Source organism: Pimephales promelas, chromosome 2 (assembly GCF_988280905.1).
Source record: "Pimephales promelas chromosome 2, fPimPro1.hap1.1, whole genome shotgun sequence".
Taxonomy (NCBI): domain Eukaryota; kingdom Metazoa; phylum Chordata; class Actinopteri; order Cypriniformes; family Leuciscidae; genus Pimephales; species Pimephales promelas.
The window spans coordinates 45,329,868-45,343,876 of record NC_142770.1 but is presented as its reverse complement, the minus strand read 5'-3'; the positions used below and the strand labels follow the sequence as shown (position 1 = coordinate 45,343,876).

Genomic DNA, 14,009 nt, shown 5'->3' with positions numbered 1-14,009 from the left:
GATGAGTTGTTCTTCATTCATCAGCTGAAATGTGGCCTAAAGAAGAAGTATCAATGTGTGTTTGAAGGAATGGCGAAGCAAGGTGACTCCACACTCCTGAATAACATCTACACAGATCTCTACATCACTCAGGGTGGCAGTGAACAGGTCAATACTGAACATGAGGTGAGACAGATTGAAGTTGCTTCCAGACGTCATGAAGCACAAGAGATACAGGTTGAATGCACACATTTGTTTGAAGCGCCTGAACAAGACGAGAAGATCCGAACTGTACTGACAAAAGGAGTCGCTGGCATCGGGAAATCAGTCTCTGTGCAAAAGTTTGTTCTGGACTGGGCTGAAGGAAAAGAAAATCAAGATATCAGCTTCATATTTCCTCTTCCATTCAGAGAGATGAACTTAAAGGAGACAGAAAAACTAAGTTTGATGGACCTTATAACTCAGTTTTTCCCAGAGACAAAAGGACTGAACCTTACAAGAAGGAATCAGTTCAAAGTGCTGTTCATCCTTGATGGACTGGACGAATGTCGCCTTCCTCTGAAGTTTGATTGTAATGAGATGTGGCGTGATGTATCGTCACCAGCCTCTCTGGATGTTCTCCTAACGAACCTCATGAAGGGAAATCTGCTTCCTTCTGCTCTCGTCTGGATCACCAGCAGACCAGCAGCTGCCAGTAAGATTCCTCCTGACTGTATCGACCGGCTGACAGAGATACGAGGATTCAGCGACGCACAAAAGCAAGAGTACTTCAGAAAAAGATTCAAAGATGAGAAAATGGCCAATGAAATCATAGATCATGTTAAACAATCAAAGAGTCTTTTTATCATGTGCCACATCCCAGTCTTCTGCTGGATTTCAGCCACTGTTCTCCAGAACATTCTGGAGGAGAAGAGAAATAATGATGTGAGAAACACTCAGGCTGATGAGATCTCTAAAACACTGCAGGAATCAAACACTGAAGACACTCCCAAGACTCTGACACAAATGTACACACACTTTCTCCGCTTTCAGATCCAGCAGAGCCGCCGGAAATATGATGGAGAATACACACCAGATGTTTCCTGGGATAAAGAAGCCATCCTTTCACTGGGGAAACTGGCATTTCATCAGCTGGAAAGAAACAACCTGATCTTCTATGACACAGACCTGGAAGCCTGTGGTCTTGACGTCTATAAGGCATCAGTGTACTCAGGCATGTGTACCCAGATCTTTAAGGAGGAAACAGGGATCGTTCTTGGTACCATGTACTGCTTTGTTCACTTGAGCATTCAAGAGTTTATTGCAGCCCTTTATGCACATCTGTTTCTAGACATCAACAAGACAAGTGTGTTTGATCATGAGTCTACAGAACAGAAAAACAGAAATGAAACCATGATTGATTTTCTCAAGACTGCAGTGGACAAGGCGCTGGAGAGTGACAATGGACACCTGGACCTTTTCCTTCGCTTCCTCCTCGGTCTGTCACTCCAGTCCAATCGACGACTCTTACGAGGTCTGTTAACACAGCGAGACGCCACTGACCGGAGCATCAAGGGGATAGTTCAACTACTCTTACGAGGTCTGTTAACACAGCGAGACGACACTGACCGGAGCAACAAGGAGATAGTTCAGTGCAACAAGGAAATAGTTCAGTACATCAAGCAGAAATTAGAGGATAATCTTCCTGCAGAGAGATCCATCAATCTGTTCTACTGTCTGAATGAACTGAACGACCAAACTCTGGTGAACGAGATTCAGACCCACCTTAGCAAAGGAAGTCTCTCATCTGCTGACCTTTCACCTGCCCAGTGGTCTGCTTTAGCCTTTGTGTTGTTGACATCAGAGAAGGAGCTGGAGGAGTTTGAGCTTCAGAAATTCAAGAAATCAGACGAGTGTCTCATTAGATTATTAGCAGTCATCAAAACCGCCAAAAGAGCCCTGTAAGTAATTTAATGTAATTAGTCATGTTTAGCTCTCATCTCCTTTATCTACACTGCTCTATAGTGATTCTTAACCATATACCACATATTTTCATCAAAACATGAACTTCAGTTAGCAAAGGATGAAGCACACTATACTAAAATATAGAAAAGACTAGTTAACCTCTACATTTACATTTGACATTTATTCATATAGCTGACGCTTTTATCCAAAGCGAATTACAATTGCTATATATGTCAGAGGTCACACGCCTCTGGAGCAACTAAGGGTTAAGTGCATAGATATCCATAATAAAGGCTAGATGTCTTACGTAGACCCCGAAGCCATTTGTTTTGAGAATAATGGCTGGCTGATGATATTATTCGGCTGGCTAGCCGGCTCAGCCAAAACTTAAATGGCTGCTGCAGCCGCCAAACTTTTCATAGCTGCAAACGGCTGAAGTTGCCACTTCATGTCTACAGATGTCCATGTTATACTGATTTACTAGATCTAAATATTTTAAAGCAATGCATGGCTTACACTATATTTTCACAAAATGCAATACAATGTAATAAAGAAAACACCCGATTTTACTTTCACAACATATTTACATATTTTGTATATCGATTGATGTATGCTACTAAACATTTTCAAATAGCCAACGATGTGTTGTGTTTAGGCTAAATGTATGTAGGCTAAATTGTATACAATAACTTGGCATTATCATGGATGAAGCTTATCGTATTACACCTTGAAGGAGCAAGTGATGATCGTTTGCCATTGAGCAGAAGGCCAGTGGAACTAAACAGGCATTTCACCGGCACACTACCTGGTGAAATGGAGAGGTAGTGCCGGGCCATAGCGGACAGTGTGGGGAAAGTATTGCTATGGGTTCGCCAAAAGTCTAATGCTCCTTGGTCTCTTGTTCTCACTGCCAGAAAAGCATCTATCTCGTGGTTTTCTCGTGGAGATTCTGCAGCAGCTCTGCTTTCATCTTTCATCATAGTGATATCTCTGACAGCTGGATCAAACACTGCGGTGGCTCTAACCAGATCTGACATGGGGATTCGTTTGTCCATGTTTTTCACTATTAGTTCTTTGACTCTCTTCATTAGTAGTGGATCTCTGGGAGCCACTGCACAGATTTTCTTGATTCGAGCCCTTATTAGTGGTATGGCACTCAGGTTTGGACTGACTTCACTTAAAATGAGAGTGAATTTCTCAAAGTCTTCCAAAAAACTAACTAAGTTACAAAGCAGCTTGATGTCATCAGGTAGCAGGCATAACAAGAGCTTTCCTATCCTCTTCAATATTTCAGTGACTTGTCTCCATACTGACTAAGCTTCTGAACATGTTGAGGACACTGTTCCAACGTGTTGGCACAGTGGTCTTCAGTGTTTTGTGTGTCTGTGAGTCCTGTTTTGATTTCTTAGTTCCCAGCTACCAATCCTCTGCATCATCCATTTCATCAATAGGATCATTGGAATCTGCATCAATTTCATCCTGCAGGTCTTCAATTTTGGCAAATATGTCTGCCACTTTCTGCTCCAACACAAATTCCTCGATTATATGGGCCTTGAAGTGCAGTGCACTGACAATATCTTTGCATTGGGCAATTAAGACTTGGGCTTCAGGGATTTTGTTAAGAGTGTCTGTTATGAGTAAGTTGTGTAAACAGTGTGCCACACATGTTACTCTCTCATGGCCCAGTAAACGGGACAACTTAATCATATTCGCTGCCCCATCTGTTGTGTCAAAGAGCAACACATTTTTATCTTTGTGAAGGAATTCTTCGAGTAGTTCCCTTACAAACATTGTAAGGTTTTCTGATGTGGGATTTTCTACAGGTTTAACACAAAGTGTAAACAGAAGGAAATTCCAGTTCGCATCTACAGTGCAGATTCTCACACCAACATATGGGTATCAATAATGAGCCTCAGTCCAGCCATCTAACATTATAGTACCACTGACAATGTCTGCCAGTTGTTCTTTGACTTTGGACTTCAAACCCATGTAGACATCTGCCAGGGCTGTTGTTGCAAGGGCTGGTTGGCAAATTGAGATGAATATTTTTCTTGTTGAATGCTTGAAAACCTTCCTTTTCTATTAATTCAAAAGGGAGCAGCTCCTGGCACAGCCACAACACGATGTCGCAATTAACATCAAACTGGGAAGTAGCTGGGCTTCCTTTTCGGCACAGTTTGGACCCAGTTGGTCAGTTTACTTGATTGTTCTTTGAGAAATATTGTACTCTCTTTATGCGCAGCTTTGGCATGAGCAAGGAAGTTTCCACTTGATGTTTTTTCTCCCTAGCTGTACACTTTTGACAATATTCCATGTTATTTTGTCATTTCTGCTTCAAAGCAGAGTTTGCAGTATAGAGTTTGTCATCAATGCGATTGTTTTTCACATACAGATCGCCCATATATGTCCAAAAATGTGAACGAACGCTACGAACAGAATCAACACTGTGAGGCCTCCATGTCACACCAGAATCCTTAAGCAGATGTGTTCGTGATGTGCTGATATATTTGTTAATTCCGCGTCCTAAAAGAGAACAAAAATATCCATAAAACACTAGTCCTGACTCAATGACAAAATGGCATTATAGTCCTGAAAAAAGGCATTCTTACTTATAAGAACGGTTGCACAAAACACCTAAAGTGAAGATTTAGAACTAGCCTATTTCTTCACGGAGTAACGTTATGCATATATTTATGACATGTACAGTAATTCGCTGTTCAACTTTATAACTGTTAGTTAAGCCGAGACACTACTGATGAATAGGGTGTATCACAGAATGCATCACAAGTTTTCTTTAATTTAATGTTTAAATATGCAAATTGGGCAATATATAATTTAATATGTGCCAAGTTGCATATATTTTAAAAAACGAAATCTGAGTATTTGGTAAAGCCAGGTTAAAAATGTTTTTTTCATTGTGTTCACATGTTAGATTGGAAAAAAATTACAGAGGGAATTATGGATATCTACTTTTGTTATCCTATAAATCAGAATATAATGATTTTCGCCATGTTTTTTGGAAAAAAATGTTATACATATCAGGCTACAAATAATATATTTATAAATCCCTCTGTAATGTCTTCATAAAATAACTAGTTCTACTGAAGTGGAGATTTCTACAGATGCAGACGAAGTGAAGTAAAATAAAGACCTAAATGTATATTTCAGATTTTTTTTACCACAATTCTGAAAGGACCTGAAGACAAAATCCCTAAAATCTCAAAATTGACCAGTAAAAAAAAAAAAAAAAAAAAAAAAAACAGCCGTGTCTCGCCTTATTATCAGTATTATTTTAATATGGACAAAGTTTTTAATATGGACAAATTATTTTAATATGGACAAAGTGCTATAAATCTCTCCGTTCCAGAATATTTAATTCATAACATCAATCTTTGATTCAGGTGTTTGTGCAACCGGAAAGTATGTGAGAGTATTGCTATCAAAATTACCTTTCTTGCTTCTTTCCGCCATTTCACCTCAACTTCAAGTGCGAGGGAAAAAAACATAGCTTCTTTATGGAAAATGAGCAATTTTAATTGGTCGTCAATTCATTGAGTCTGTCTGCGTATCGTAGCAACGAGCACAAGACTGTGCTGTTGTGAATCCAGTGGGAAAATAGATAGCGTGTATTGTTTATATATTTCATGTGTGTATGTCTCTATGTGATAGAAATATTATTTGATGCAAATAATTTTAGCCGGCTTAGCCAAACTTTATCAGCTGGCGGCTCAATTTGGCTTACGAGATTATTGGCTGGCGGCGGCTGATATTCTAAATGGCGCTAATGGCGGCGCCTGGCAGCGGCTTCGGGGTCTAGTCTTACGGCAGAGTCTATATCGTCATCACCGGCGGCCATCTTGTCACAGGCAAGCTTTGGGCTCTGTGGTTCCTGATGTAAGATGAGTGATCAGCACGAACACAATGTTTGGTTTCTTACAAATGTTTTTAACATGGCTATAAATCTGGATGATTATTTATTTATACACTTATTATTCATAAGTATGCAGTGTCATAACTACATCTCTGACGTTTATAACAAACCAAACCATTTGAAAATCGGTAGAAAATTGAGCAAGTTATGGTTATTTAAAAAGTGTATACACCATTAAAACACGTTACAAGTGAGCAAGCTGCCTGTGACTGGCCGGCAGGTTCGGACGTCAACCTCCATTGGTCAGCAGCACGGACAAGACATCTAGCCTTTATTATGGTTAAGTGTCTTGCTCAGGGACACATTGGTGTCTCACAGTGGATTCAAAACGTGTCTCTCACACCAAAGGCATGTGTCTTATCCTCTGCGCCATCACCACCCACAACCTCTAATGTCCGCGTAGCTCACACTCCTCACTGTATATTTACTGTTAATGTAATAAATAATGGAAAACATTTATTTATTTTATTCAGAGAATGTATTCTATATGTTCCATCCAATTATTTTATGTGATTTCTTTATATTGTAGGTTAAATGATTGTGACTTAACAGACAAAAGCTGTTCAGCTCTGGCTACAGTTCTTGGATCAGATACCAATCTGAAAGAGCTGAACATGAACAATAATAATCTGCAGGATTCAGGAGTGAAGCTGCTCTGCACTGGACTGAAGAATATAAAGTGCATATTGGAGATACTGAGGTAAGTGGTGTGAACAACAGGAAAAAAAAATAAATAAATAAATAACCAAAATAAAAGGTGTGATTTGTTTTAGATATTCTCTTTACAAAATATATGTATACGAATGTTTTGTGTGGATGTAAGGCCACATAAACACTGTAAAGTTTCAGGATTGACAACTGCATTTAAATGTGAGAGTGAGTCCCGTAAATTATCTTTCCATGCTTGTAAATTAATCGTTTCCTAAATAATCTTTCCATGTATATACAGAACACGACTCACTCCCAAAATTGCAATGAATGGCACTGTGGTAACCATAATGTTCTGACATCTTGCGTCTTTAGTATCCTCTATTCTGACCGCAAAAAAATATTAAAGCGACAAAAGACTCTTAGTATGTTAAAGTCCCTGTAAAGTCAAAATTAAGTATGTATTCTGAGTATGTCACACCACAGAAAAATGTGTTATTAGCCACCCAGCCAAATTTGAATGATAAAAAAAGCCGGCAAGTACATAAAATAAGCTATCAAAATCTTGAAAAAATGAGCAGTTATCTCTGTTCTCAAACGCTGGGGGCGTGTCCGCTGGCTCTGCTGAAACCACAGCCAAAAATTATCACTACAGAGGCGGGCGTTGGCGGTGATCCTCAGCTCTTTATCAAGGTTGGCTCTCTAAAAACCTCTTCTTGATGTGATCGTTTTTTGGGAATTTAAATGAAGATACCGATCTGTTTTGTACATGATCGGGAGTGTTATTGTGTGTAAGGGGAGAGATCAGACTCGTGTCCAGGAGCTCATGGGCTCCAGTGTGTCATCGAGCCCTGTTTTAGCCCCGCCCAAACAATCCGTAAAATTGCAATGGTGAAAAACTGTTTAACGGTCTAACTCCGTATTTCAGTACTTCACAGTTCACAGTCTTTGTAATATGTTTTAGCAATACATTTGTAACATTTATAATGTGTTTAGAACATTTTTGTAGAATTGCCTTTACAGGGACTTTAACTGTTAGCCTTCATGAGGACGCCGATGCACTGAATCATTCTTGGTTGAAATATGTCAAAGTTAATGTCTGATTTAATGTTATTATTTTGACAAACTATACATCATTACAAAAATATAAGACTTCATAAGTATAAGTATATAAACTTAAATATAAGTTTCAGTATTTCACCACTTTTATTTTGAGAAACTTATAGTTACAGTTATCTATTAATTTGTGTCAGGAGTTATGTAATGAAAAAATCTGTCGATACCTTTAACCCTCTGGGGTCGGCAAACACACCAGTGCGTTTTGCTCGTTTTTTTTTTGTTGTTTTTTTCACAAAGCAGCAAAATAGACTTAAAATACTCTGTCGGTTATGGTTATAAAGACTTCAGATATGTGAAAAAAAGAAACTGTTCAATATCTACTTTTTTATGTGACCACTTACAATTAAAATACAACATTGTGCTTTTGTAAAATAAAGTAAATAAACAGGGTGTGCTTTCTGCCTCTCCATCCCCGTGAACTTTTTTTCTCTAAATTTAAATCTCACATCTATAAATTTAAACAAAACTCAGTGAATACTATTCACCCAGGCACCAGCAATATCTTTATAATCATTTAAGTGTCTACTATTAAATTATCTAATTCAAAAGGAAAACAAATATTCTCTGTTTGTGTAATCTGTATGAAAAGAGAGTGATGTCAGTCGTTCTCATTACAGCTCATTAATTGCTAATGTGAACATGCCCATGGAGAGCGCGCACTATTCAAATCAAATGAATTGAGATGATCCTCCTCCCACATCAGCTCGATAAAACACATTCAAGTCGTCTTGCGACGCTGTGAGGAATAATACTATTGTAATAATAATCCTGGTAAAAATTTATGTCAGAAGTGCTGGTTTAGTTTCATTTCAAGGAACAAAAATATTTTGTCAAAAATAAACTCATCAACTAAGATGTTATTATAGTGTTTGTTCCAGTGTAGGCTATATTCAAACTAATGATTCCTTAACTTTGAAAAGCGTATGATAAAATGTATACTTTAAAAAAAGATTACACTTAAAATATTGTTAAAATTGTAATTGTTGTTGATTTACATTTTAATACATTAAAACATTTTAATAAAATAGCAAAAAATATATATTTACAAGATACAAGCCTTCTCATTAAATTATTTATTATTGGGTTTTTTTAAGTGACGTATTTGGGGAGAGGGTATATTCCAAAACTTTATGAAAATACAGTATGAGAATGAACTGCATAGTTACTAGACAATTTGCATGCATACAAAATAAGTCCTCACATTCTTTCTTGTGGTCTCAACACCTGAATGAAAGGCTTATTATGCAGGTCATTGTCTTCCTGGTGTGAACCACATCATTATTCATGATCATTCACGCCCCCATGTATATTGCCTTTCCAAACAAAACGTTTCTTACAAAATTTCAATCAATGTATTTTTTTATGTGAATGATTGGGCAGGATGATTTTCAGATTTTTTTTTTTAATAAACATGTGCCATGCATAAACATAATTCTCTAAAAATACAAACATGTAAATACATGTTGCTCCCATATTATGGTAGCCCTGTTTGTGCTGAATAGAGTGTAATGACACATTTTCCATTAATATGTTTATAAGCAGCTACAAAAAGCACTAATGTCAGGGCATGTCAAAACACCTCAAGGACCCCAAAAACATTTTAGACATCAGAGGGTAAATCTGAAAAAACAACTCCTGTGCCAGACTGATCTCATGAAGTAGCGTGTGTATGCCACGCCAATTCGTATTTCCATTTTTGGCGTGCTATCAAGACGCATAATCGCCTTTCAGCGTGTTTATGAACGCCGTTGACATAACGTTACATAAATATATGACTTACCTCAACCCCGCCCCTAAACCTAACCGTCACTGGGGTTAATGGCATTTATGACTGTTCCCTTACCATCCTAGGTAAAAAAAAGATATGACATACCTCAACCCCGTCCCTAAACTTAACCGTCACTGGGGTAAATGGCATTTATGACTGGAGATTTGACTGCGTGTACAGACACGCGGAATGACGTGGACGTTAATGGCGTTGACATTAGTGATGGGAAGTCCGGTTCTTTTCCGCCAACCGGTTCTTTCGGACAGTTCGTTTTAATGAACCGGTTCAAAAAAACGGTTCACCAGTTCTTTTATGTCATCACGTAATGACGTCAATTCTATCATCCTGGCGGATAAAAATACTTTAAATTAAAGGCATTTGTAATCATAACTTCAGTCAAGTAATAGTACGCATCCTCATAATCATCTTGGATAAGTTTCTTACATTTACATTTTGAAAACGAACCCTGCTGCAGCCTAGGCGATGTGCTCACGCGGATGTTTTACATGTTTTAAATATATAAAATGCATAAATGGTCTTCATCATTTTATTTGTTATTAAATAAACGTACATTTCGCCGATTCGCCCTCTCATTTAAGTCTTGGGTTCACCCGTACTGCGTGCTCATGTATCAGCACAGGATCAGCCGGCCGAAAGAAAGTTCTGTTCAGAGACGGTGCTATCACGCATGCGCAGTATCTCCAGCTCATCTGTTCTCCGTATCGAACGTGTCCGAAAGAAACAGTTCTCGGTTCTGTACTGGTGATTCAAGAACTGCAACAACCAGTTCTCGACTCGAGAACCATAGCATAGGCCTGTGTGTGCTGAGCTGAAACTTGAATATACAGTCGACAAAACTAAAAAAATCTATGCATGTCTATCTCTAATATAGCCTTCTGTAGCCTATACAGTATATATCAATCTTGTTAAACATTTAATTCGTTATGTTTAACACATTATAAACATTTACTAAGCAGTGCACCATTAAAACCTTGGCAAGAGTTTACCAAGGTTTTAGGGTGGTACACAGATCTTAATTATTTTAACATAAGTTTAAACAATGTATTGGACTGTTTTAGTGCCTACCTACACCTACACTACCTACACAATATTACATAACTCAATACAGTTCATTTGTACTTAATTGTAAATGAGATAGTAGTGAATTAGTAATCATGGAATACTGAGTTAATTTGATCGTTTTATTATTATTATTACTCCAGGCATATTAATAAAGGGGCACAAACTATAGCTAAAGTTCAACTTGCTCAGTTAGCTTGGTTCTCGTTCTCAACTCCCCCAACATTGTTGCACCTTCATGGATGAGACATTGCAGATAACTACTGTAGTTCAAAGGTTATTCAACCTTCATTGAAATTTATTAGGGCCCGAGCACTAACAGTGCGAGGACCCTATTGAAACTGTTAGGGTTATTTATTAGGGCCCGAGCACTAACAGTGCGAGGACCCTATTGAAACTGTTAGGGTTATTAGGGCCCGAGCACTAACAGTGCGAGGACCCTATTGAAACTGTTAGGATTATTAGGGCCCAGGCACTAACAGTGCGAGGACCCTATTGAAACTGTTAGGGTTATTAGGGCCCGAGCACTAACAGTGCGAGGACCCTATTGAAACTGTTAGGATTATTAGGGCCCGAGCACTAACAGTGCGAGGACCCTATTGAAACTGTTAGGGTTATTTTTAGGGCCCGAGCACTAACAGTGCGAGGACCCTATTGAAACTGTTAGGGTTATTAGGGCCCGAGCACTAACAGTGCGAGGACCCTATTGAAACTGTTAGGGTTATTAGGGCCCGAGCACTAACAGTGCGAGGACCCTATTGAAACTGTTAGGATTATTAGGGCCCGAGCACTAACAGTGCGAGGACCCTATTGAAACTGTTAGGGTTATTTTTAGGGCCCGAGCACTAACAGTGCGAGGACCCTATTGAAACTGTTAGGATTATTTATTTATTAGGGCCCGAGCACTAACAGTGCGAGGACCCTATTGAAACTGTTAGGATTATTTTTTTAGGGCCCGAGCACTAACAGTGCGAGGACCCTATTGAAACTGTTAGGATTATTATTATTTTTTTCTTTTTCTTTTTTCTTTTTTCTGCAAAGTAAGTGCCATTTTCGGGGCCGCAACATGCTCAAAAACTCACCAAATTTGGCAAGCATGTCAGGACTGGTGAAAAATTTCGTATTTTGTGGGTTTCACGGATGGGCGTGGCAAAATGGCACGCTAGCGCCACCTAGAAAATTGGAAAAAATTAGCCCCTCGTCCACGTTCAACGTACATAAACGAAATTTGGTGGGGACGTGTATCATATCAAGACGCACAAAAAAGCCTCAAGAACCCATACCATAAACTCGACAGGAGGTCCGCCATTTTGAATTTGGCGGCCATTTTTGGACGATTTACACACTCCGTACTTTAACGAACTCCTCCTAGGGATTTAGTCGGATCGACTTCAAATTTCTGCTGTGCCTTCTAAAGGCATTGACGATGTAAAGTTGTGCTATCTGCGCGTTTTCGTCGATGGGCGTGTCCGTGGCGTCAAAGATTCGCCATGAAACAGGAAGTTGTAGTAACTTGGCTGTAAATGCCCAGATCTGCACGAAATTTGACACATTTGACAAGAGTCCCGCCCTGAACAAATCTACATGCCTACATTCACCCACAGTCATGGCGCCACCTGCTGGCAACAGGAAGTGACCTTTAACGAAGCAGCCCCCACCGCTTGTTTGACCGACATGTACGAAATTTCTGAGGTACATCTACCATGACCAGACGTACAAAAAAGCCTCAAGAACCCATACCCTGAACTCGACAGGAAGTCCGCCATTTTGAATTTGGCGACCGATTTGGGACGATTTACACACTCCGTACTTTAACGAACTCCTCCTAGGGATTTTGTAGGATCAACTTCAAATTTCTGATGTACCTTCTAAAGGCATTGACGATGTAAAGTTGTGCTATCTGCGTGTTTTCGTCGATGGGCGTGTCTGTGGCGTCGATGATTCGCCATGAAACAGGAAGTTGTAGTAACTTGGCTGTAAATGCCCAGATCTGCACGAAATTTTACACATTTGACAAGAGTCCTGCCCTGAACAAATCTACATGCCGACATTCACCCACAGTAATTGCACCACCTGCTGGCAACAGGAAGTGACCTTTAACGAAGCAGCCCCCGCCGCTTGTTTGAGTGACATGTACGAAATTTCTGTGGTACATCTACCATGACCATACGTACAAAAAAGCCTCAAGAACCCATCCCCTAAACTCGACAGGAAGTCCGCCATTTTGAATTTGGCGACCGATTTGGGACGATTTACACACTCCGTACTTTAACGAACTCCTCCTAGGGATTTAGTAGGATCAACTTCAAATTTCTGCTGTACCTTCTAAAGGCATTGACGATGTAAGGTTGTGCTATCTGTGTGTTTTTGTCGATGGGCGTGTCCGTGGCGTCGATGATTCGCCATGAAACAGGAAGTTGTAGTAACTTGGCTGTAAATGCCCAGATCTGCACGAAATTTTACACATTTGACAAGAGTCCTGCCCTGAACAAATCTACATGCCGACATTCACCCACAGTCATAGCGCCACCTAGTGGCAACAGGAAGTGACCTTTAACAAAGCAGCGAAAAATTTCACAGCTGCACCGGCTGAGCCGCAGAATATGCAACGCGGCCGCCTCACACCCCAACGCGCTACAGGTGCGAGGGCCCGACCATCGCTGCTTGCAGCTTTAATTTTTTTTTTTTTTCTTTTTTCTGCAAAGTAAGTCCCATTTTCGGGGCCGCAACATGCTCAAAAACTCACCAAATTTGGCACGCATGTCAGGACTGGTGAAAAATTTCGTATTTTGTGGGTTTCGCAGATGGGCGGGGCAAAATGGCACGCTAGCGCCACCTAGAAAATTGGAAAAAATTAGCCCCTCGTCCACGTTCAACCTACATGCACGAAATTTGGTGGGGACGTGTATCATATCAAGACGCACAAAAAAGCCTCAAGAACCCATACCCTAAACTCGACAGGAGGTCCGCCATTTTGAATTTGGCGGCCATTTTTGGACGATTTACAGACTCCGTACTTTAACGAACTCCTCCTAGGGATTTAGTCGGATTGACTTAAAATTTCTGCTGTGCCTTCTAAAGGCATTGACGATGTAAAGTTGTGCTATCTACGCGTTTTCGTCGATGGGCGTGTCCGTGGCGTCGAAGATTCGCCATGAAACAGGAAGTTGTAGTAACTTGGCTGTAAATGCCCAGATCTACACGAAATTTTACACATTTGACAAGAGTCCCGCCCTGAACAAATCTACATGCCGACATTCACCCACATTCATAGCGCCACCTAGTGGCAAGAGAAAGTGACATTTAACGAAGCAGCCCCCGTCGCATGTTTGACCGACATGTACGAAATTTCTGTGCTACATCTACCATGTCCAGACGCACAGAAAAGTCTCTTGGACCGATGCCCTAAACTCAACAGGAAGTCAGCCATTTCTAATTTTACCGCCATTTTTGGATGATTTACTCATTACGTACTTTAACTAACTCCTCCTAGGGCTTTAGTCGGATCGACATCACATTTCTGCTGTGCCTTCTAAAGGC

The 14,009-nt window shown here is 39.9% G+C and overlaps 1 protein-coding gene across 3 annotated transcripts in view; it reads left to right on the top strand.

Moving 5' to 3' along the window:
• LOC120487552 (NACHT, LRR and PYD domains-containing protein 12-like) overlaps positions 1-14,009 on the top strand; it is an 82,891-nt gene that overhangs the window by 19,664 nt on the left and 49,218 nt on the right. For all 3 annotated transcript variants that reach the window (XM_089122969.1, XM_089122966.1, XM_089122970.1), the window contains exons 6-7: positions 2-1,919; positions 6,384-6,554. In XM_089122969.1, coding sequence (XP_088979095.1) covers positions 2-1,919; positions 6,384-6,554 — 2,089 coding nt within the window. The remainder of the gene's footprint in view (position 1; positions 1,920-6,383; positions 6,555-14,009) is intronic.